This window comes from Rhinopithecus bieti, unplaced genomic scaffold (assembly GCF_001698545.2).
Source record: "Rhinopithecus bieti isolate Rb0 unplaced genomic scaffold, ASM169854v2 scaffold_37555, whole genome shotgun sequence".
Lineage (NCBI taxonomy): Eukaryota > Metazoa > Chordata > Mammalia > Primates > Cercopithecidae > Rhinopithecus > Rhinopithecus bieti.
In genome coordinates, this window is record NW_016815947.1 from 57,213 (window position 1) to 77,968 (window position 20,756).

General features: G+C 48.9%; 1 protein-coding gene across 5 annotated transcripts in view; it reads right to left on the reverse strand.

The window, feature by feature from the left end:
- Nucleotides 1-7,452: 7,452 nt before the first annotated feature.
- GALNT14 (polypeptide N-acetylgalactosaminyltransferase 14) overlaps nucleotides 7,453-20,756 on the reverse strand; it is a 235,575-nt gene continuing 222,271 nt past the window's right edge. For 2 of the 5 annotated variants that reach the window (XM_017854208.1, XM_017854207.1), the window contains 4 exons: nucleotides 19,696-19,779; nucleotides 19,075-19,219; nucleotides 9,194-9,313; nucleotides 7,453-8,047 (listed from right to left, as the gene is read on the reverse strand). In XM_017854208.1, coding sequence (XP_017709697.1) covers nucleotides 7,889-8,047; nucleotides 9,194-9,313; nucleotides 19,075-19,219; nucleotides 19,696-19,779 — 508 coding nt within the window. In that variant the 3' untranslated portion in view covers nucleotides 7,453-7,888. The other 3 variants (XM_017854209.1, XR_001881883.1, XR_001881884.1) reach the window with 3 other exon arrangements.

Genomic DNA, 20,756 nt, shown 5'->3' on the forward strand with positions numbered 1-20,756 from the left:
CTTCTCTGTCTCCTACATCCACCCCCACAATTGGAAAAATAGACATTGTCTATTTTTTGCTTTGACTGTCAGTAACATAGTTCAGGTCTCACATCTCGGAGTCTTTAACAGGCCCTGCTTTCACAGAATGTCACCTGTAAAACACCTTCCTCCATGCTACTCAGTCAATCTTCCTCTTCTTACGTCCTTCTTACAATGCCACTCCCTTGCTCCAAAACCTTCAGTGGCTCACAGCTACTTTACTCGATTAAGTGCAGAATCCTCTGCCTTGCATTCAAGGTCACCTTCCCAGCCTTACCTGCCCCCCACTTTTTTCCATGTCTCCTTCACCACAGGCTTGTTGGCTTGCCCTCCATTCCCTGAGAAAAGGCCGGCCCTTTCTTGTTTCTGTGCTTGTGTTCCTGTTGTTCTTACCTCCTAGGACACATCTGGACCAGGTGTCCAGAGCAAGGGGACAAAAGCTTCAGTGGGTCTAAGACTCCTGCCCCTGGCTTAGCAAGATGGAGCAGACCCTACACCTAGAACAGATGCCCCCTGGGTAGGCAGTAGAAGCCCAGGCTGGACTCTGGCACATCTTGGGTAGCTCCCAAACTGAAAATCATGCAGGTGCCAGGCTGAAGAGAGGCAGAAGTAAGGCATGAGAGCTGAACTCATGGGTCAGACCAGAAGTTTCTAACTAAGGGTAAGAAGGAGAGCTGGAGCTAGCGATATTCCCTAAATGTTGATGAGAGGCATGGCCTCCCCATGAGGAGAAGGGAGCTTCTGGGGGTGCTGGGCCCCACCTCCGGGTTCTTTTGTGGTGTCTCCCGCCCTTTTCTTTGGCAACACACGGACCCTGCACATGGCGTAGCTTCTCCACAGGGCTCAGCAGAGGACGCAGGGACCCGTTTCCTGTGTAGAGGCAGGAAAGGAACACAGAGCGCTGGGACTGCCTAAGAACTGCATGCAACGACAGGGCGCTAACCAGCAGGGGGCACCATTCCCAGAGCTGATCCCCACTGCCCTTTTCTGTTTACTTTCCCTCCTGATCTCATCCCGTTTGGGACCAATGAGTGGTGCTTGCAGGATATCTGAGTCTTCTCCAGGACTCCATGCCCCAGGCAACTGCACAGGGGAGTCTCAGCCTGGCCTCTAATGGACGTCTGAGGATTGAAGAGTGTGATGAACTGAAGGTTTTTGTCCCCACAAACTCATAGGTTAACATTCTAACCCCCAAGGTGAGGGTGTTAAGGAGTGCAGCCTTAGGGAGATGATTAGGTCACAAGGGTGGAGGCCCTGTGGGTGGGATTAGTGCCCTTATAAAAGGGACCCACAGAGAATGAGTTCTCTTGTCCTCGTTTTGCCAAGTGAGGACACAGAGAAAGTGGGCCCTCATCAGACACCAATGTGTTAGGACCTTAATCTTGGACTCCCCAGCCTCCAGAACTATCAGAAATAAATGTTTCTTTGTTTAAACCACCCAGGGTGTGACATGTTATAGCAGCTTGCACAGACTCAGACGAGGGGTCATCCCTCAACACTCACAGGCACTGCCCTCCACTCTGGGACCTGATGTTTAATCCTTATGATGAACTACAGGGATGACAAACATTTCTGAGGAGATATATATGCACCTGGCTCTGTACTGAGAACCTCATATGAATCATTTCAATCAATCTCACGGTGAAATTATGAGGCAGGTGTGATTATTAGCTCCTTGACAGAGGAGAAAAATTGAGTTCAGTCAGGTTAAGTAACTTGCTCTTAGTCACACAGCTGAGAACTAGAGGAGCCAGGGTTTGAACCTGTATTATCTACCACCAGAGCCCATAAGACTAGCCTTTATGCTTTAGCAGGGCATGTCAATCAAAGTGAAAGAGAAGCTAAGGCTCACAAAAAGGCTTTTTGCTTTAAGTCAGGGGAGGAGGGATGTTTCTGCCACTCAGTTGCTGGGGAGGGGTTGGCAGAGGGGGAGGCAGAGTGAGGGATCAAGAAGGGAGGGGGAATCGAGGTGAGAGGCAGCCTTGGAGGAGACTCTGGAGGCAAAGAAGAGGGAGCTCATCCTGGATGTCCTCAAACTCTTCCACTATTGGAGGAGAAAAGCTATTTTCAGTGAAAGGAAAAGAATTTGGGGCCTGGGTGGAACGGAGGGGCACCATCTTCTTGCTGTAGGAACAGGCCTGGGGCATCTTTTGAGCTGAGGTACAGGCTTGCAGAATAAAATAGTAGGCCCAGTCAAGTTCTGTTGCTGCCCTCCATCTGCACACCTCAGTGCTATTAATGAGAACAGCTTTTGGAAAGAGCTTCATCTCTCTGTTGATTCCTATTTAGCCTCTGGCTGTCAGGTCACACACGGTCACACCAAAAGCATCCTGCAGGATGAATGAAGGCGGGAACCCATTTTCCTTCCTTCATCCCAGGAATGGGTGAAGCTCCACTGTTGAAGCTGCTTTGTCTTCCAGAGGGAAGGACCCACCACCCCCTCACCAATGGTAGCCCTTTGCCCCAGTACTGTGGCTGGCCCAGGGAAGGCTCTGCTCTTGGAGGCTGGAATTTCTTGGAGGGCCATCCAGCTAGCCATCTCTAGGGGCACTCACCGCTCCTTGCTGCATCTGGACAGTGAGTTATTGCAGCCCGTTATCTTCAGTAGCAGGTGCAGGCATTCTGGGATGCTCCTTCCTGCAGAGTGAGGCCAGGTAATATTTACTGGCTCAAATGAATAAGGTAACCAGCCCTGTCACAGCACAGAAGATGCATCTCTCACCCAAGATTTTTTTTTCCCCTTTCTTTCTTCATTATGTTTGTAATTTTGTTTTATTATTTCCCATTGGAAAGCTGTGAAATGAAAATGATGCAATCTACTGCTGTGAAATAATGTCGTGCTCAAGTCCTTTTCCAATAAGCCCTGAGGTTTGCACTGTGACGGCTTCATTAAATTAGTCGGCTCCATGGCAAATGGAAAAGTGCTCAGAGCTTTGGAGTCTGCTAATCCGAGTTGGGCTGCCAGAGTCCACAGACCACGAGGGAGCTTGGGCGGTTAGCTCTGGATGGTGCGGGAGAAGAGGCTTCTATCTGTCACGTGGGGCATCGCAGAGGCCACGTCTGCACAGCTGCTAGACTTTTCATATAACCCACAAACCTTCACCATACCCTTATGTGCCAGATGCTGTCCTGGGTACTAAGGGAATGGATGGGTTAGGGCAGGATGATGGCTCAGCGTGTGGAGTCGGGGAAAGCAGGGTACTTAACTCTACTATGGGTAAACTATGGTGGACTGCAGGTACAAGGTGGACCTCTCTTTGAAGGCCAGCCAGGACTCGGTTGCCAGATGTGAGTGAATCTGCCTGAGATTCATGCAGATGAAATACCGGGCTTCCCCTCAACCCTTCCATCGCCATCCCCCAGAGTTTATAAGAACAGATTCTCTCTTTGGGCTCTACTGAAGTGTTAAAGACTTCCATTACTGATAGTTCTTTCCAGTTAGCATTTTCAGTATTAAACTCTGTCATTATGAAGTAAAATATGCATGATCCCTAAATCTATGTGTATTATAAAAGATTTTATTGTTATAAATTTGTCCTCTCGGTCCTCTGTTTCTGCTTTTGCTGTCTTTTTAAAACTCTAACGTTTGATAACTGTAGCCAGGAGGTAATTAGGAAGTGGTAATAAAGAATCACAGGCTTATTCTCTCACTCATTCATAGAAACTTATTGAGTGTCTACAATAAGATATGGTCCCACAGTCAGTGGGAAAGACAGTGGTGACAGCTAATTATAGCACTAAGGGACTTTGGTCTGAGCTGGCGCGGGGAGCTCCCTTTCCTCCACATATGTAAATATTGGATAAAACAATTTGAAATCACAGCTGCATTTGAAAGGAAAAAGGGAGAAATTCCAGATTCTAAAAACAAATGGGAATTCAGAGTCAGAGTCATGAATGAGCACTGAAGGGGAATTGAAGCCAGGTGCACATCAACAGGGCTGGGGCTTTAACACCCAGGCAGGGGCAGATGTGAAAACCACAGCCTCTTGGGTGGTAGAGGCCAGAAATGGGGCCCTACTATTGTTGTATGCTTAGAGAGGCTAGACACACCCCACCCACCAGCTGGATGAGTGGTGATGGCATGGAGCAGGACTATGATTTTGGGTAGAAAAATGACAATCTGGGAAAGATCAAATTCCAAGCTTGTGCCAAGTAGTAGAGGTGGGGTCCAAATTCTCATCACTCACAGTGTGGAAACCACCAACAGAGAAATCAATGTACAAGTGCATTTGGAGTCTATGAAACGCGGTAGGACCCCGGCAGAGGCAAAGGCAAACCTTCCCTGAGGCCTCCGCAAGTGGGGCACCTGGGATACCTAGAGACAGAAACGCCTGCTGAAAATGAGCTCACAGGGAGAAATGACAAAGCACAGAAGAAAACTGTGAGTGAGTCTCAGATTACTCAAGAGAGTGAGTCTCAGATGCAATATGGCACCAGGCTCAGCCACCCATACTGAGTGCAGATGGACCTAAAAATTCCCATTTCTCTCCATTCACTCAACACCATCATGACTTCAACTCTAATCCAAATAGTAGAGCATGCCTGCTATGCCCATATGTGTACACACACACACAACATATATATATGCCCACATGTGTACACAAACATATATATAATATATATTCATATATATGTATAAATTCCCTGTCCTTTAATATATATAATATAGAATATATATTCAAATAATAAATAAATATTATATATATATAAATTCAATTTCCTTTAATATACACATCACACCAATAAAATACTCAGATGTCCATACTGTTTCCACTACCAGATACAACCTTGGGGGAAGGGGCTTCTGCCACACCTGGCCACTTCCTCACCTGGCAGTATGGTGAGACTGTTCTAAGGTGATGACTCTCCAAGCGTGGTTTGAGGCCTAAATCTTGTGAACCCTTAAGATCCTTTGAGTGTCGGCCTTTTTTATTGTCACAGGCTGATATCATTTGACAAACTTTCACCTTCACTCACAGCTACTGGTGACCTACTAAGTGGGCTAGTCCCAGTTACTACATTTTGGCATTCAAACTCAATATTCAGAGTTGACTGAGGGCTCTCATTCAGCATCCACCAAAACACCGGCCAGCCAGGGAAAGCTTGGCCATGCACATTCTCTGCTGCACACTTGCAGGCAAAGGCATCCCTGGGACTGGAGAATGTTACTATCCCATCCAGTGATTGTCAGCTTTGCCTTGAATTGGTAGAGGTTCAGAATGGCTGCTTTGCTTGCTTTGAAATCCCCAACTCGTCTTGCTTTGGCTGCATCACCTTCAGGCTAGTGGCTAGAGAGCATTTGGATATCTCTGCACAGTGGTAGAGATTCCTATTCGCACCATCAGAATTTTGAACCTCCATTTTCCACTAAGGAGGCTTTTTAAGACGCAGGCGCGGCAGCTCACATGAGAGCCATCCTACCTCCTTTAGCAGATTACCCTCCACATCCTTTAAGGTGACTCTTCATTATCATCCCAAGAGCTTTGGCTATAAGAGGGAGTCCAGGGAGCCAACTGAGCCACATCAAAATAGGCTGAGATAAGGTGCATTTGCCCCTCTGAGGCTGAGGCCTTTATTCCTCTGCCCCCATTCCTTTGGGTGTTTGAGAAACACCCAACACCACCTGCATTCTGTGACTTTATAGGGGTAGTAAAACGTAAATAATATCACTTGTCTCAGACAAGGAATAGTTTTTCGATCATCCATTTAGGAAAACACCCACTGAGAGGCTGAAGTGCCCAGCCCAGCGGTGGGGATAAAGAAGAGATAACTTTCTTGCCACCAGGGAGCTCAAAGACAGGCACAGACACTGAGGGCAACAGAGGACAGATGAGGACAATCCTAGGCTCTCTTATATTTATTCCAGTGCAGTACCTGTTTCACTACATAGGGGAGAGGTTGCTGGTGAATGTGTCTGTTCTCATTCTTCTCTGCAGGCCTGGTTTCAACCGTGTGGACACAGAGCTTAGGAGTCATCAGAATGTCTTCTATAGATGGCTTTATTTACCCATGACCTCCCTTCCTTTTCCCAGTGTGGAGCGAAACTGCTTCAACAAAAGAGCCACATCCTAACTACGGGAGGCCACCAGGGCATTGCAGAAACAAACAGATCCAACACCGAAGGAGCTTCTGGGGCTGCACACACTCGACTCTTAACTTTCCAAGTCTATAGCAGTCTGCAGTAATGGATTTTATAATGATGAGCTTGAACTAATTCCCATCACTGAAGGGCTTTCTGGATGAAGGGGAAACGGATACCTGCTTAGAATATAATAGTTCCTGTGGTTGGCAGATTCTAAAATGGCTCCCAGCAATCACTGCCTCCTGACATTAATTCTTTCTTTTGAGTGCAGGCTATACCTGATACCTTGCTTCTCTAAAATAAAATATGCCAAAAGCGAGGGCAAGTAACTTATAACTGAGATAAGTTTATAAAAGACTATCTTGGTGGCACGCTTGCCATCCTGGCTTGCTTACCTGGGTGAAGCAAGCGGTGATGCTGGAGAGGCCCACATGGCAGAGGACTGAGGGCAGCCTCTGGCCGACAGCCTGTGAGGAACCAAATCCTGCCAACAACTGTTGAGTGAGCTTGGAACAGATCCTGCTCCATCCAGTTGAACCTTGAGATGACTGTGGCCCTGGCCAACACTTTAATGGCAGCCCTGTAAGACACCCTGAAGCAGAGGATCTCACTAAGATATGCCTGTATCCTTGACCCACAAAAGCCATATGAGAATAGATGTGTATTGCTTTAGGCTGCTAAATTTCGGGGTCATTTGTTATGCAGCAGTGAAAAACAAAGTCAGTTACCAAACAGCATGTAGGAAACTCACCTGGGCAGAGAAGGTATGGGCATATTTTGGGAACTTCATATGGATTGGTTCTTCTCTTAAACCCTAGTTAATAATAATGGACAACAACCATAACCCATTCCCAGGGCACACCAGTAAGCTGGGGATTTATTAGAGTAAGAAACTTCTATGCCAAAGGCCATAGGCCATAAAGCCCTAGCAGCCAGAGAGACCATCTAGGTAGGGTAGTGTTTTTAACCAAGGAGTGGTGTCAGAATCAGCTGAGATGTCTGGACCCTACCCCACACCTACTGAACCAGGATCTCCACAGGGGAGCCTAGAGCCTCCAAGTTAGACAATTCCCCAGAATGAGGCAGGTGGGCAGGTGTGCATCATCAATAGAAACCCCTGATCTGGTCCCACTCTCTCACTTTGACATAACAGGAAATGGTGGGCCAAAGAAGTCACATGTCATTTTAAGATCCCACAGCTAGTTGGTGGCAGCCCAGGATAAGGGCACAGGTCTCCTGTCTCCCTATCTTTGTCCACTCTGCCACAGGTGCTCCCCACCCCATACCCCTATTCCGTGAAGAGCTCAGCTTAGCCCTGAGCCAACATAAGAAGGAAAGAGCAAGAGATGTCCAGAGACAACTTCTAAGGTTTTCTTTATTTGTTTTGAAAACAACCTCCATTCTTCATCTCTCAATGTAGTCCCGGCCTAGTGACAAAGAAGGCTTTTCTCTCTGGCCTCCAGAGAGTGCTTCCTTTGTAAGAAAAGGAACAACAAACACTTCCCATTAGGTTTCTGTCTCCAGATACCAGTCAGGAAAAGACTGGCCAGGACTGGAACTTAACGGCCTTGAAAACATGTGGGATTTGTCTCTGAGTCCCATTGGCTTGTGATATTTTCCTCTGTCCTCCCTGAGACAGTGACTCCTATCCTGGGGGGGGCTCTGCCTCCACCTCCCAGTCCAGGATGTCCAAGGTGGTTGCGGGCTGCTTGCTGCCCAGTTTCCAGTCTGTTCTGGTCCAGGGAAGCACCACCCCGTGGCCCTCGCTGCTTCTGGCACGGGTCCTCAAGAGCTCACCATGTCCCAGTGCTGGCTCATGAGTGAAGACTCACATGGGTTGACGACAATTTCCTTGCCGTTCTCGGTGCCGTCACCGAACATATCTGTATCGAGGCAGAGGTGGGATGCTATGTGCTCGATGTGGGAACCAGTTCTGGTCCATTGCTGGTAAGACAGACAGGAGAGTGAATGAATGAGTTCTGGCATTGTCAGAAAGGTAGGTGCCTCATGTCTAGGGTCACTCAGAGACTTGATTTCATGGTTTCATAAGCACTAAAACTGTAACTAATTGCTCTGCCAGGTACTATTGTTGGTTTCTTTTTAAAAATTGGATTAAAAAAGTTAAAAGCAAAATCAATATGTTTACTAGGAAAACTCATTAGGAGGCAGCAACTTTCCAAGCAGTAGCCCAGAAAATGTGAAGTGAGTTAGTCACAGGAGCAACTTAAGAAACGGTCTACATTCAGCATCTGCATGACGGCAGGGAAGTGGGGAAGAGCTGGGGTGGTGGGAGCAGCGAGTGTGATGGCAGGAGGGGCTGGGGGCTTCTTCAAAATGTGTCAGCACACGAGGGGCCAGAGCAGAGAGGTGGGTCTCATGCAGCAGGTTCTCACACTTGACCTCGCACGACAAAGGAGGGACTGGACACATCAGGGGAAGCACCCCGGAGCAGGCACTAAGCACATTACTGCCAAGAGACAGTCACAGCTGTCCTGTGTAGTGGACCTCCTCAACCCCATTTCAGAGAGGAGGAATGGACACCCAGAGAGGTCCAGTAACCTGCCATGGGTCACACAGCCAGTAAACCATAAAACAGGCATTTTAATCTCGTTCTTTCTAACACCAATACCCAGTTGGCAAGAAACTGAATGGAGACATCACTTTGCTGCTAGAGGAACTGGGCATTTGATGTGCCCAGAATGCTAGGAAGTTTGGGGGACATACTGTTAGAGCCCAGGGCCCTGAAGGCAAGGGTCAAGTCTTGCTCATCCTTGTGACCCTGAGATCCTTGTTTGGGATCCCAGGTGGGGAACAGAGCAATGACAGGAAAGTAGAAGATGAATGGGCATGGTGTGGTCAGTGGAAATCAATAGGCTTTCATGGGGCAGGCTGACCAGTGAGGTGGATGTTGCCATTGCTGCTAGCAACACAGACGGGTCCCAGGCAGCACTTTCCCTCCCTCTCCTGACCTCTCTTATCAACTCTTCCTCTTCTAACAATTTCTCTCTTTTCTTGCTCATGAGACTAAGCCCTAAACAGGCAGTCACATTACGGAGATGGCCACATCCCAGGGACCTGCTGAGCACTTACCTGTCTGTCATCTCCATTCTTGCAAAGGACAAGAACCACTGGGGCACCAGGGAACAAGGTGATGACTGACAGGCACAGCTCCTCCTGGAGGATCTGCTGGGTGTATGTGAAGGCCCACACCTGGGGAGAAAGAGACCAGGAAGGTTTGTTCAGGATCTAGGAAGCCACCACTCAAAGGATACAACCACACCTATGGGTGTGATTAGCACAGGTTGATAAGAAGCACCAAGGGTCCCAGTAGGCAATGATCACCACGGTTACATTGGAAAATGCTACTCAAGTGCCACAGACTCAGAGGTCATATCTCCATGGAAATCTCCATCCCATACCCCACGAAAGGGCCTGGGCCTGGGCCATTCAGGCTGCCTCTGGGAGTCCTGAACAATTCTGGCCTTTGGGCAGGAGCCTGAACAACAACCCCAGTTGAGCTGTGTGCTCCACAGTTTCTGTCTGGAGAAAACGTCTTGAGGGGGTATGTTCCCAGCACTTGGCATTTCAAGCAGCCACCTAGCAGGTCAACTCCCAACCCCTCCATACCCGATATCTTTAGGCTGTCCCCTGTTCTTTGAAAGGGAGTCTGAGTCAGTGTCTAGAGCACATGAGAGTTATGACAAGAGGCAGATGGAAGGACAAATGGAACAAGTGTTCCAAGGGAATGAATGAAGAAGGGTTGAGGGAATGAAGAATGTTATAAGGATTAAAATTATTTCAGGAGAGTACATGTGCCAGAATAATAGATCTTTTGGACCCTGAGCTCTTGCAGGGAGAAAAACTGAGAAATCGGATGGACAAGCAGAGTTCCGCTGGCATCAGGAAGAAGGGCATGCTGTGTCGTTCATTATAACATTTTTCCTCCAAAGTGCCAGAGATCACAGAGTAACTGTGGCTTATGAAGCCACAAGCACTTCCCAGTTCTTAAGTCAGTGGGGCAGAAAGTGCTGGTGGAAGCAGTTTTTTTCCCAGGTTGTAAAATAAGGATAACATTTACCCCTTGCCTCCATCTGGGGGCAAAGATGATGATGCTTGAATTGGGTCCCCTGGGGAAACCGCAGAGGATCCTTTGAGGGCTGTATCTATTTCCACTACGTCCCTGAAACACGTTGACCCTGAACCTCTGGACCAGGTTACTCATTGGCTACTTCCCCTTGGCCCAAGAATGAAAAAAGTCCACTTAGCAGGCCAGCCCCCTACTCTAGGACAAGGTATCTCCCAGGCAGACATGGTGGTCATCTGCCTTTTGTTCTGCACCTTCCCTCCTGGTTCCTGGTCCTCTCCTGACCTCCACAGGCTGCTGAAAGACTTTAATTGCTTTCTGGGACCTGGGTGGTTCAGAGGAACCACTCCCATAGGCTCAGGACCTTCTGCTGTCCTGAATACGTCCACCTTGAGTCAACCTGACTTGCTGGACGATGATGCCTGGCTCTCTTGATCGGCGACTCACCAGCCTAGTGGGAGAATGGCTCCTGCGTAAGGATTCTTTTATCTCTTTTCAAACTGCTAGTGTTGGGAGAAGACTTAGATCAGAAAGCACTCGCTGGGGAGGGATGCAAATATAGATGAAACAAGACTGTCCATGAGTCTTGTTCTTACAGCAGGGCAACGGGCGTCCATGTCTAGAAGGTGGGCCCCTAGGTGTTGGCCTAGAATATTCCTTGGCCTGTGGAGAGGAGAGAGAAGGGCGTTCTTATACTATTCAACTTCTGTATCTATAGATACTTGAAATTTTCTATAATAAAGTCATGAGATACATTCCTTGGGACATATCAAGAAGTTCTTCTCTGGCCTTGTGAACATCACATTCTATACATCCCATTTGCCTTTCTCCAAGATAAGCTGAAAGGGGAAAGAAGTCTGTCCACACAGAGGTGGTGCAATGACCAGGCTGCTGCTGCTGCTGCTAATCAGAGCTGACATTTATTGAGTGCTTGTGATGTGCCCAGTATTATCCTGACAACTTTACACAGATTGATTAATTTTCATAAGAATCCTATTAAGTAGGTATTACTATTATCCTCATTTTATAGATGATGAAACCAAGGTTCGGAGAGGCTATCCAAAGTCATACACCAGCAAGTGGCCCCCACAGCAACTTTCTCCAGCAGCTTTGCTCTTGCTGATGCTGGAGAGTCAGAGCTGGCTCTGAGCTCTTTGAGACAACTTTAACTGGGGAGAAGACACTTGCCCCTGAGATTCTTCTTCCAGGTTGTAAACGTTAAAACCAAAGATCAGCTCCACCTTGACAGGGGAGAGTGGCAAGAGGTTCTTCTTCTTGGCTAGTTTCCAATGACAACCTTTATGAAAAGATGAACGAAGGTTGTACTCCCTTGCCAAGGTCTGGGGTGGGGCAGGCCAGAGAATAGTGCCCTCTCTAATAGAGTAATTGGGCCGTGAGTATGAATGGAGGCCCACACTCCTGATTCTACACCAGACCATAGGATACACACAGTGCTGACTTCTAGCCTGAGTAGCCCCCCTTATCTTCCCGCACCTTGGCTGCATATCCAAGCTGAGTCATTCCCTTCTAAATGGTCTCCCTTGGACCTGGGGATGTGTACTGAGACACAGTCCACCCTCAGAGGACAAACCCAGGGATGAGACCCACGCAGGGCTTTGAATTAGGCTGGGGCCATTTGAGTGGGGGATTCTGAAGTCCTAAACATCCAGAATGTGATCTAGAAGGTGGGCACCTGGGTGTGGGCCTAGAATATTCTGGTGGCTGGACTACCAGGAAGCCATATGCCCTGAGGTCAGTACAACTGACCTCAGATTTAGACTTCTCACCATTCTCTGAAATGTGGCTAAAGAAACAGTCACTGACAGGGGAAGACGAAATTCATTCCTTCTGACCCATTACCTGACTATAGAGTCTGTAGGGAACCACAGATTAGTATTTCAAAAATAAATCCTGCCGTTATCTTACTGTCACCATCATACAATGACATTGTGTTTTTTGTGTTAAAAGGATTAACTGATTAAATATAAAAGCCTCTTGTGAGAGCCCACTTTGCAGTTCTTCTTTTTTAATATCCTAGGGGTCTCAAAACTGGAAGTGCTGGATGGGTGGGTGGGTGGGCAGTTCTTTTGACATCCTCGACCCTTGTTGTCCACAGATACCTTTCAGGAAGAAATGCATCTCAAAGACGCATCTCAAATGCATCTGATGAAAACATCTCAAAGACCGCCAAGGAGAATGTGTGAACATGCACAGATAATGAAGCCCTCATGCTAAGTGGACTTTCCATTAGCTGGTATTTCCTGGCATTTCAATAATTTAGCCTCATCATGTCCCAGAGGAAGGCTGATGTCTGGCCACATCTGAAAGAGGAGAGGAGGGAGGAGAAGCAGCAGACAGGAGCACGCAGGCGGGAAGCAAGGAGAGCATTCTCAGATTTCCATTCTGCAGCCTGTCAGACTTCCCAGAAGGGCCGTGATGAATGGGTTTATTAAAAGAATCCTGCAGTCAGAAACAGACTCCAGGAAGGCAGCAGAGGTTGCTCAGCAGGTCTGGCCTGGATCGCTGAGTGCTGGGCCCTCTGCCGGTGGCTTCGTTTGGAGGCCTGGCAAAAGCCTAGCCCATGATGGAGGTCATGTGGCAGGCCAGGTCTCCCTAACAGCTGAACAGGCAGGCCTCCACGACCACTGTTTCAGCCCTGAGTGGGGAGGTTAAATGTTAAAGGCTGAAAGGGCCAGTGCCCTTACACAGGCTGGAATGTCACAAAAGCCCACTAAGAGTTTGTCAAGGCTTTTCCTGGGCCTGAAGCATGACAAGATGACGAAGGAATTCTTCACAGGACCCGTTTAGGATTAAACAAATTTTATTGGGGGTCTGAAGAAACTCCCCAGACCTCCACAAACAAGTTTTATTGGGGTCTGAAGGAACTCCCCAAACCTCCATGATTTAGCAGGAGACAAGAGTAATCACCCCTGGCATCTGGACTCATCTTGATTAAGTACATTTACTGAGGCTCCAGAAGAAGGTCTTCAGGACTCAGGCCTTAGTTATAGATTAAAAGAAGTTAATCACTTATGTCTTTAGATGAATATAAACTCACACTAAGACAAATAGCTTAGAAGGTATATAAGCTCTGAAAAACTTTGTAATTTTGAGTTGGTCTGGCGATAATTTCCAGGTCTTCTCTCTGTACCCGGTTACAGAAATAATCTCTCTTCTTTCCCAGTTCATCTGCATCTCATTATTGGGCCATAAGAATAAGCAGCCCAACCCTCGGTTTGGTCCAGGAACTGTCCCTCCTATCCGAAAGCTGTAGCCATAGAAGGGCAACCCAGAGACCGTCCTGGGGGTTGGTGTGGGTAGCCCTGCCCCCTCTACTGGGATAGGCCAGCTGGGGACTGAGGAGGAAGGGAGTCACCAGTGAATGAGTAGGGGATCGACTGGGCCAGACAGTCTTAAAACCTGTGCTTGGAGGACATCTCTGGAAGGAAGGGTGGCATTGGGCAGGGAGGGTGGCATCAGGCAGGGGCGGTGGCATCTGGCAGGGAGGGTGGTATGTGGGCAGGGAGGGTGGCACCGGGCAGGGAGGGTGGCATCGGGTAGGGAGAGTGGCATCGGGCAGGGAGGATGGTATCAGGCAGGGAAGGTGGCATCGGGTAGGGAGGGTGGTATGTGGGCAGGGAGGGTGGCATCGGGCAGGGAGGGTGGCATCGGGCAGGGGGGTGGCATTGGGCAGGGAGGGTGGCATCAGGCAGGAAGGGTGGTATGCGGGCAGCCTGTCCCGCCAGCAGACTCAGGCTCACACACCTCGAGGCACCAGTGCCAGTCCAGGTTAGGGGGAGACTTTATCTTCACCTGCTCACCCAGGGTACCCACCTTGCACGCTCCACAACCAGTAGCCCACACACTGGGAGACAGGTAAAATGACGACCTAAAAATATATTTTGTTTTTCCCCTTTTTTTAACTGGGCATGGAAACTAGATTTGTGCACCTATATTCTTTCTACCTTTCACAAATATTTTTCTGGAGTCCAATAAAGTTAAGAGGAAACTTGTTAACCTGGAGACTTCTCGGGCTTCACATGTTTACAAACGGATGATGTATTTCTCTCGCATTTCACCTAAGGTATCAGTTTTCCGACATCTTCAATACACACTCAGATTAAACATTTTGCTCCCAAGGTTGACAAGCCAGCCAAGAGAGGGAGGGAAGGCAGGGTGAGGAATGGATAGGGCTGGGGGTGGAGCAGCATCGGGAGCCAGTGTCAGAACCAGAGGACAAAACAGTCTCCTTTCAACAATAAGGATGCCCCAGAGCCTGGGGCTCACCGGCCTGCAGAGAGTGTGGGCAGCTAAAGCTGAACTCAGCCCTTGGTTCCCATTCTCTGGTGATTTTATTCCACAATTGAGGACCCTAGAGTCTCCAGGCCAAAACGACCAAGTCTTATTAAAAAACCTATGTAGATTTCATCCCTGGGTTCATACCTGGTCCTGCATCCCCAGCCAGTTACTTCTTCACCTTTGACCTTGTCCTCTGAGGGTAGACTATATCCCTTGTACACACCCCTAGGCCCCAGGGGGACCATTTAGTGGGGAGTGACCCAGCTTGGATCTGTAGCCAGGGTGTGAAGAAATGGGGGCAGGCAAGACAGGAAGCCAGCACGATGTGTGTCCCACATTCTGGTGTGGAATCAGGAGTAGGAGCCTCCATTCATGCTCTTCCCAGTGCCCACAACATCAGGGAGGGGACTACTCTCTGGCATGGTCCTCCACCCTAGACCCTGACATGGGGGTACAACCTTCGTTCATCTTTTCATAAAGGTTGTCATTGGAAACTGGCCAAGAAGAAGAATCTCTCGCCACTCTCCCCTGTCAAGGTGGAGCTGATTTATGGTTTTAATGTTTACAGCCTGGAAGAGGAATTTCAGGGGCAGGTGTCTTCTGCCCTGATTAAACCTGTCTAAAAGAGCTCAGAGCCAGCCCTGACTCTCCAGCATCAGCAAGAGCACAGCTATGACATGTGGCCAGATTCTCCAAATTCATCTTCACCCTTATTCGTAGGATATGACTTTGGGCAACCTCTCCAAGCCTTGGTTTTGTCATTTTGACCTCGGCCCCTATCTGTACGATGGGATAATAGCAACATCTACTTAATAGGCTTTTATGTCACTTCCCTGATATGGCCTCTCAGAGACAAAAGAAGTGGGAGCAGAGAAGACTGAACAAACCATGTTTGGGGGTTTGAGGGGAGGATGTGACTCTGGACAGGCCAGCAGGCAGGACAAGTAGGAGGACAGAGGTGGGAAGAGGTGATGGGGGCAAAGCAGCTGTAAGAGGAGAGAATGCAACAAAGCCCAGTGTTAGCAGAAAGGGTTGGGAAGCAGGAAGACAGGAATAGTAGTTTATATGGGAAGCAGGAGTGGACACTGAAAAGAAGAGAAAGGCCATATAAGTCAGTGTATACCACACACACACACACACACACGCACACATACTCAGGGAGATTATCTTAGCTGGCCTGGTCATGTGGATTTCTATCAGTCCCATGTGGGTTTAACACCTCCAGATTACTTGGAAATGTATCTGAGTCATGCTGTGAGCCCTGGAGGGCAGGGGCTGTGTCTCACCCAGCATCAGTCCACCTTGCATCTCAGCAGGAGTGGTCCCTGGACCACAGTACATTCTGTGAAATGGACTGAACATCGTCCTGTCGTGGAGTATTCCCCTAGCACCCCACATTCACACTGTGGTGACACCAACCCAGTTGTTCTCTCCAAGGCAGAGAGGAGGGGCAGCTCAATACCATCTTCCAGAGAAGACGCTTTGCTCACGTGTAGGCCATGCCCAGGATGAGTGTGAGTTGCCCGAAGATGACTGTTGTCCCTCCCCTTTTTCACATGACAGGAGGGTCATCTGGGATGGGCACTATTACCCTCTGGTCAAATAATGGCCTGACAACTCTCCTTGGGGCCAGGGCATTGCAGGGCCCCTCTCTGAGGCCCATAGAGACCTGGCTCCTCTCCTCCCACTTCCTTATGCAGCCAAAGGCGTCACGTACCAGAAAAGCCCCCTATTCTGCTGGAAACAGACCAAGCACACTCCTGCCCCAGGGAAAGGAGGAAGACAACACTCTGGCTGCTGCCTACCAGCGCTGCCCACACACAGATTCAGAAGAGAGGGATGTGTGTCACCTATTCACAACGTTTTGCAAAATGCCACTTGGGCAAATTATGTCACTCTCAGCCAAGCAGTCATGCCTAAAGCAAAATCAACACCTCAGTTTCCTTCCCCTTTTCCTGTCTGACTCAAGCAGCTCCCTCTCCTGCCCTACTGGAGCAGAGATATGGCTCCTGGAAAAGCCACTGCAAGTTGGAGCTGGGTTGAGATGCCTCAAGTACCAAGGCCAAGAGTCTGGCTTTTGTGGCAGACAATAGGAGCCATCGATGTCTGTGCTGAGACTGAAAACAACGGATTAGTGACCACATGCAACATCAGGGTGGGGGCAGGGCTGCAGCCAGGGCAGCAGAAGCAAGTGGAGGCTGTTGCCATACTCTAACCCAGTGGCTCCCAACTGGGGTGGTTTTTCCCTCAGGGGGCATTGGGTCATGTCTGAGACACTTTTGATGCCCATGACTTGTGTTGACTTGTGTTGGGGGGAGGTGCTGCTGGCAAGAGTGGGCAGAGGCTAGGGATGCTGCTAGACCACCCACAACACACAGGGCAGCCCCTACAACAGAGAAATGTCCAGCTCAAATGTCAAGAGTGCTGAGATTGAGGAATGCTGATCCAGCATAAAGAAGTGAACACGGGATCTAAGAGCAGCCCTTCTGAGAAACGAGACAATGAAGGGTGCAGGAGAAAGAAGAGTTGCAGGAGCTGGACCAGGCTGGAACTGGGGGTCCTGGGAGAAGGGGGTCACGTGGAGAGAGCTAGTGGGACGAAGGAGGCAGCCAGGGTGCCTGACAGGTGCTCATGGCCATCTGTTGACTTGAGTCACAAGTGAGTTCAGTGTGGCCATGGACTCACTCAATCAGCCAGTGTTGAGAGAGATGGGTGATCTATACCTGCAGATCTGCAATTCCCAACCCTCTCCTGAGATCTCATAGCATCCTGTTCCCCAGAACAAAACGTAACCTCTTCAGCATGAGAAGAGAGACCAGGATTTGGCTCCTGCTTCCTCTCCAGCCACACCGTCTGCTGCTCCCTCCCCTCACATCCCACTCTCCAATGCTGCTCTCCCACAGCCCTGTAAAGGCAGCATCCTCACCAGCGTCCTTGCTCAGCTCCAGGTCTTTCCTGGGCCACCCTTTCTTCCCTTCCCAACCTGGCCTATTTCTACTCATCTCTGAGAATACAACTCATTTCCAAGTCCGGTTGGAAACCTTCGCTGAGCCTCACACCTAACTTGGATGCCATCTCTTGCAACTTGTATGGTACCCTGGACAAAACTCCATCCAGGACAGAGATTACATCATAATGGCTACTTTCTAGCTTATTTTTACTTTAGGCCCTTTGAGGGCTCCTTCAGGCCTGCAACCTAGTCTTTCATCTCTGCATCTTCATAGTTAACAGGCAAGTATCTGTTGAATAAATAAATGATAGATAATGGATATCTATCATGGATAGATAAAGATATGGAATTTGTGAATCAACAAACAGGAAACTGTCAAAGCTGGAAGCATGAAAAAAGTCTCCAAGAAATGGTTTGTAGAGAAAAGAACAGTGAGCTGAGAATCTTGGTGAATACCCGCCAGAAGGGTATGAGAGTGGGGGTGAGGAGTTAGCAAGGAAAACAAATGAAAGGAACAGGAATGTAGGAGAAGGGGGATCGCAGTGAGCCACAAAGCCAGGTGAGAAGTCATAGACAAATGTGTGTTTTTTTTTTTTTTTTTTTGAGGAGTTTCACTATTGTTGCCTGGGCTGGAGTGCAATGGTGTGATCTCAGCTCACTGCAACCTCCGCCTCCAGGGTTCAAGCAATTCTACTGCCTCAGCCCCCCAAGTAGGTGGGATTACAGGCGCGTGCCACCCTGCCCGGCTAATTTTTTGTATTTTTAGTAGAAATGGGGTTTCCCCATGTTGGCCAGGCTGGTCGTGAACTCCTGACTTTAGGTGATCCACCTGCCTTGACCTCCCAAAGTGCTGGGATTATAGGTGTGCACCACTGTGCTTTAATGCAGTCCACAGGCCAAGTGCTACAAGACAGGCTGTGAATTTGTCAGTGACCTTTAAAATAACAGTTCTAGCTTCATATGGGAGAAGACTGTCCGGAAAAACATGGCAGGGAGGGGAAGGCACTCTGTCGATGAATCAAATAAAGCACAGGAAACCTTTCAGAGAAGGGACCACAAATGGTCCTGCAGACTTAGGGGAGGCAGGAGATGCAGAGGTGAAGCTGGGGATGAAGAAGGATGCTGCCCAGAGACAGGGTGGTGGACAGTGATGGTTTTACGAAATCTGATGTGATTACCTGCCAGTCAGAGCTAAATCAGCTGGGAGACTCACAGAGCAGACATTCCTTCCTGTCCCAGGAGGCAGTGTCACCCAGCGGCAGCCTTCTCCCCCTTTGCATTTCACATCTGCGAACTAGCTGTGCCATTGGCCTTGCCTGACCCTGCCCACGGTTGCTGCCAGCAGGTAGGACACCAACTACAACAAACTCATTAAGCTCCTGCTAACTTAATGGGCAATTTCCTGTAGGCAGGATGCTGCCTGTTAAGCTGTCTTTCAGAGGAACTCTATGCACTTGGAAAGCAAGCAGTGTAAGTAGAGTGGCAGAGTAGGAGGATGACACCTCTCATGCTCCACTACTGATCTCTGGGAATAAATAGGCATCTGATGTCACGTAAGAGCAGGTGATAGAGGCAGAGTCATCTGGCCGCCTCCCTCTACTATACACACAGTCCTGTATGCCCAGCCAGTTACTTTACCTGGGACTTTGCATCTTCGCCTTTGACCTTGGCACAGGAGCTCAACTTTAGGTTTGGGGTTTCTTGGTTGTTCTGCCTTTGAGATTCCAGGCACTTCTGTCTCTGTCGGATATTGCCCTTCTGGATGGAGGACTCCTTGGGGATGCTAGAGGAGAGTCACAGGGAGAGAGGAGAGTCCACTGCTCATTGGATTAGCAAGACTACCAGCTGGAGAGGGTGGGCAGTGTTCTGAGAATGGCAGGGCTGGGTTGTTACAAAAGATTTGCACAGCTCGGAGAAAGGCAGGGTGCCACTAAGAATGAGGCGGCAAGGAAAGACCCAGGAGCCACAGACGGGGATGAGTGCCTGCAATGGAGCTAGTGTCAGTGAGTCCATAAGCCAGGGCTCAAACATAAGCAGGCGAGAAATACTGCTACTGGCTAACCGCAATCCCTCATGCTACTGATTCAGTATAAGATCCCTCCTGGTTTTAGGAGTGAAGGGAGCCAACTGGTCTTCTTAGACCTCCAATATACATAAAAGCCCTCATCTAGTTGGTCACTGTCTATCTCTTCTCCAGACCAAGCCAGCTGAGGGCCTCTCCTTTCAGCCAGCCAAAGCTCCAACAGGTAGGACGGATACCTGAGTTCAGGGTAGACATTCTCCAGGTACCACTTGAAGCTCTGGCAGCGCAGATTCTTCCTCAGGTCCAATCTGCTCTCAACACTGGGGGCAACGAGGTTGTGGACACACACAAAGACAAAACACAGCTGTCAGAGGCAGGTGCCAGCAACGCCAGTCCAGACTGAGAGCACAAAGCGCAACTCATAGCCATGCTCTGTGCTCACATCTCTCTGGAGGGTGCTGGGGAAGTTAAGCAAGAACAGATTTCTATAACTGCAGACAGAGCTATGGAAACACTTAGCAATATCTCACAATGGTGCAGTAATGACAGTGAGGACTGGTGCTTTTACTTGAAGATGGAATTCGGGGGTGTTTTTCCTTTTCATTCGAAACAAAGCTGCAAGAACATTCAGTGTGTTGTCAATAATTCACCGTTGGGGCTCTGGGTCTACTTAGTCACAATTCCTCTTTGGATTCTGCGGCCGAAACACCACTCCCCGCTGCCCCAGCCTCAAAAAACCCTTTTATTTTGCTGTTTCTGGGGCCTGGTCATGTGTTTGTTCATCAGCTATTCATTGAGTACCTACTGTGTGTCAGGCATTGTACCCAATGTGGGATACTATGGAAAGCTTTTGAACAATAGGCAAAGATAATGAAATAACCCATCACAGCCCAGGTGACATAGGATGAGCAGGAGAGATCTATGGGAACAACTCAGAGGGGGATCCTTGCTTGTCGGGTCCATGGTGGTCAAGGTAGTCATGGTGATGCTGATATCTGGAAGGAAAAGGGGACATTATCTAGACAAACCAGAGGTAGGGGCCCCTGCTACAGGCAGTGGGGAGAGCGAGATGAGCACATGTGAAGACATGAAAGAAGCTCTGCGGGCAGGAAGAGTGCTGCAGGATCTTAAAATAGATGTGTATGTGAATGTAGGGGTGGTGATTTGGAAGAGCAGAAATGGGTGAGTTGAAAGCAAAGACAGACCATAAAGGGTCCTGTGAGGCACTGCCAAGGAGTTTGGACTTGTTTAAAGGGCACTGGGATGAAACTGATGGGTTCTAAGCAGGGCAAGAGGT